This window comes from Sminthopsis crassicaudata, chromosome 1 (genome assembly GCF_048593235.1).
Source record: "Sminthopsis crassicaudata isolate SCR6 chromosome 1, ASM4859323v1, whole genome shotgun sequence".
Classification (NCBI taxonomy): domain Eukaryota; kingdom Metazoa; phylum Chordata; class Mammalia; order Dasyuromorphia; family Dasyuridae; genus Sminthopsis; species Sminthopsis crassicaudata.
Genome location: NC_133617.1, coordinates 752389616 through 752394025, shown reverse-complemented (window position 1 = coordinate 752394025; position 4410 = coordinate 752389616). Strand labels below are relative to the sequence as shown.

Below are 4410 nucleotides of genomic sequence, written 5' to 3'. Positions count from 1 at the left end.
AATGATTTCAGCAAAGATGACAATAATGAGACAACATATCAAAATTTATGGTATGTGGCTAAAATAATGCTTAAGGGGAAATTTATATTATAAATGTGTACATGAAAGAGAAAAAGAGCAGATAAATGAATTTGTCATGGAATTAAAAAAAACAACTAAAAAAAGAACAAATTTAAAATCCTCAATTAAATGTCAAAATGAAAATCCTAAAAATCAAAAGGGAGATTAATAAAATTTTAAAAAACCACACAATTGAATTAATACATAAAAATAAGAGCCGGTTTTGTGGGGAAAACTATAAAATAGATAAATAATTAACTAATTTGATTTTTGGAAAAATGAAAAAAAATCAAATTGGCATCATCAAAAGAAAAGGGGTGAATATATCAACAATAAAGATACAATTAAAGCAATTATCAGAACTTATTTTGGCCAATAAAACTGAAAATTCAAGTGAAATAGATGAATATTTACAAAAATAGAAACTTCCCAGATAAACTGAAGAAATAGAAAACTTTTAAAACCCTATTTTAGAAAAAGAAATTAAAAAGCCATCAATGAACTCCTTCAGGGAAAAAAAAAGTCAAAAGGGGCAGAAAAATTTACAAATGAATTCTACCAGACATTTAGGGAACAATTAAACCATTTGAAAAAATAGATAAATAAGAAGTCCTACCAAATTCCTTTTATGACACAAATGTGGTCTTTCCCCACCTCCAATTATTAGTTCAAAATTCTCTCTCTTCCTTTCCCACTCCCTGAGATGGTAAGGTTATACATGTGAAATTATATAAAATGTTTCCATATTAGTAATTTTGTACAAGAAGACTCAAATAAAAGGAAAGAAAATGAAAAATAGCATGCTTCAGTCTGTATTCAAGCATAGCTTCATCAATAGTCCTTTGGGATGTTGTAGATTATTGTGTTGCTGAGAATAGCTAAGTTATGCACAGTTCATCATATAATAGTTTGTACTATGTACAATGTCCTCCTAGTTCCGTTCATTTCATGATGTATCAGTTCATGCAAGTCCCAGGGTTTGGGTTTTTTTTTTTTTTTTTTTTTTGGAAATCATCCTGATTGTCATTTTTAAAACTTTCTCAATAGTATTTTATTTTTCCGAGGACCTGCCATTTAGGGGAGGGGGTGGAAGAAAAGAGGGAAAAAATTGGAACAAAAGGTTTGGACATAATCTCAAATTGTTCTCCCGAATGGCTGGATCACAATTCTACCAACAATGCATTAGTGATCTGTTTTCTCTCATCCCCTCCCAAATCCAACATTTTCCCTCTTTTTTCATATTTGCCATTCTGATAGATATGAGGTGGCACCTCAAAGTTGTTCCAATTTGTATTTCTCTAATCAATAATGATTTACAACATTTTTTCTTCTTTTTTATTGAAGTTTTTTTTATTTTCAAAATATATGTAAGGATGATTTTTCAGTACTGACCCTTGAAAAACCTTGTGTTCCAATTTCTCCCCTCTTCCCCCCATTCCCTCCCCTCGATGGCAAGTAATCCAATGTGTGTTACACATGGTAAACACATAACATTTTTTCATATGACTATAGATATGTTCATATCCTTTGACCATTTACCAATTGGGGAATATTTTCATAAGTGTGACTGTGTTCTCTATATAACAAATGTGGTCCTGATACCTCAACTGAGGAGAGCAGAAACAGAGAAAGAAAATGATAGGCCAATTTCCCCAATGAATATTGATATAATTTAAAAAAATTATTAATAAGATTTCCACAATATATCACAAAGGTCATATACTATGGCCAGGTGGAATTGATACCAAAAATGCATGATTGGTTCAATAGTAGGAAAACTATCAGTATAACTGACTTTATTAATAACAAAATCAATAAAAATCATATTTTAACTTCAATACAAGCAGGAAAAGTTTTTCTCAAAATACAACATGTATGCCTATCAAAAACACCAGAAAGCATAGAAATAAATGGAGCTTGCCTTAAAATGATTAGTAGTATCTATCTAAAACCAAGAGCACGTATCACCTGTGATGGGAATAAGCCTTCCCAGTAAGATCAGGGAATGAAGCAAGGGTGCTCATTATCATCACTATTATTGTCACTATTATTCAATATTATTTACTAGGTATTAATTAATAGGTAGGTATAATAAAAAATAGAAAAAGAAATTAAAGGGATAAAAGTAGCCAAGAGGGAAATCAACTACCACTCTTTGCACTTAATATGATGGGATACTTAGACAACCCTAAGGAATCAACTAAAAACTATTTGAAATACTTAACAATTTGAACAAAGTTGCAGGATATAAAATAAGCCTATAAAAAGTCAGTAACTCTATATAATAACAATGAAAATCCAGCAGGAAGAGATTTTAAAAATTCCATTTAAAATAAGAACAGAAAATTATAAAACCTTTTTCACACAAATAAAGACACATCTTTTTTTTTGTCTCGTGTCTTTGCTGTCTGCGCCATGGGTCATCAGCAGCTCTACTGGAGCCACCCTCACAAATTCCGCCAAGGTTCCCATCTGTTCCAACTGCACGGCCTAATCCTCAAGTTCGGCCTGAATATGTGCCGCCAGTGTTTCCGGCAGTACACAAAAGACATTGGCTTTATCAAATTGGACTAAATGTTTACGGATCTCGCTTCAATGACTTCCATTTTACTGGACTTTGGAGTTGATCTTCCCACTTAAAAGATGGATCCTATTGTGCACACACTATGCTAATTTACATATAATTAAAAAAGGTCAAACCTCAAAAAAAAAAATAAAATAAATAAAATAAAGACATATCTAAACTACTGAAGACATTTACATTGGATCCAGAGCAGATGGTATCTGGAATTATTTCTTGTAACCAGCCCCAGATAACACCTTGGGAGCTACTATTGAGCGCTCATTCAGTTAATTGATGGATTAAGCATGCATTAAATGCCTTTTTTGTGGTAGACACTCTGCCAGATGTTGGGGTCTTCAGGGTTAAGTAGTAGCCAGTCTTCTTTCTTCCTCTTGAGATTTTCTCCTTGAGAAAATGGATCTGTTCTTGTAAGTTTAATGATACCCTATTGTTTCTTCCATGTTCTTTTGCCTCCATCCCCTGGAAGCCAGAAACCCATAGTAGACATTTATAGAGGACCTCAAGCTACCCTTTAGCCTCTGGTTAGACCCTCACTTCCCAGTGTTTAGTTTTGTTCATGAAAGATTCAGCTCCATGTCATTCAAAGAATGTAGTAGAGTAATATTAACTAGCTTGAGTAAAACAAACCATTTCTGTTTATTTTTGGATTATAATTTTATTTTACTTTCTGGGTCTCGTTATAAAAGAAAATTTTTGGCACGGAAAAATCCCGGTGGAGAATGAAAATCAAATTCAGTGCGAAAAATGAAGGTAGGAAATGGGTAACTTGTATAGGTATCTGTTTTCAATGCCTTTTTATGCACTGGGAACTCGTTGCCCCATTTCTTTCCAATGTAATCAAGGATCTAGCATCTGGAAAACATGAGCCAGGTGAAGCGTTGCATTTGGAAGCTTAATGCAGACACCTTAAATTTGGGAGAAGGAATCTCTTTTAAAATCCAAGAACAAAGCTGCCAGCCCCACCTATGGGCTTGCCAAACACAAGCATCAACAGAGACTTCCACAAATGTTTGTTAAAATTCAATATATTTTCCTTAGTTCCAGTTTGGTTTGGCAAACACTGGGTTCACATCCAGGATCTGCCACTCATGATAGCATGAGCCCCTGGCTAAGCCTGTTTTTTCCTGTAAAACATGGGGTTGGCCTGGTGCTTTCTAGATGGCAGACAGGCTGGGCAGGGGCATGAGCATGGGATGCCATGCAGCCTCCATCCTATTCTACTCTGATTTTCTGATCTTCCATCCCAGTAATGTGATAACTGCCCTCAGGGAGCTCCCCTTGTACATGGGAGGACATGACGTATGGACGTGGAAATTTAATACAATCCAGAGCCTGACCTGGCCAAAGGTGGACATTGGAGTTGAGCCTTAATGGGGAGAACTCTGACCAAGGCAATGATGTGGGAGCCCATTGGGGGCATGAGGGAGGGCTCTGAGGTGCTATCTGCCTAAGCTCAGGGAATGGCTCCAAGTCCAGTCTGGTGAGTAGGTAATGGGTCAATGTGCCTGAAAAACAGTGATAGAGGAGGAGGCTGCGATCCCACTTTGGAGGGCCTTAAGTGCTCAGTTACGGAGTTTTTATTTTATCCTAGAGATGAAAGGACGTCATGGGAGGCTTTTGGGTCAGTACATTAAGAAGAGGAAGTGAAGGATACACTGAAGAACGGGGAGATGTTGAACCAATTGGGAAGTTAATAGTCCAGAAAAGAGGGGGAAGCAGTGTGAAGACCAGAGGGAGAAGACCCCAGGAGTAGAATTAACTGATAG

The 4410-nt window shown here is 35.8% G+C and overlaps 1 protein-coding gene across 1 annotated transcript; it reads left to right on the top strand.

The window, feature by feature from the left end:
- Window positions 1-2475: 2475 nt before the first annotated feature.
- On the top strand, window positions 2476-2634 carry LOC141552088 (small ribosomal subunit protein uS14-like). Its single transcript, XM_074284516.1, has one exon. The coding sequence runs from the start codon at window positions 2476-2478 to the stop codon at window positions 2632-2634; it is 159 nt and encodes a 52-aa protein (XP_074140617.1).
- The last annotated feature ends 1776 nt before the right edge of the window (window positions 2635-4410 follow it).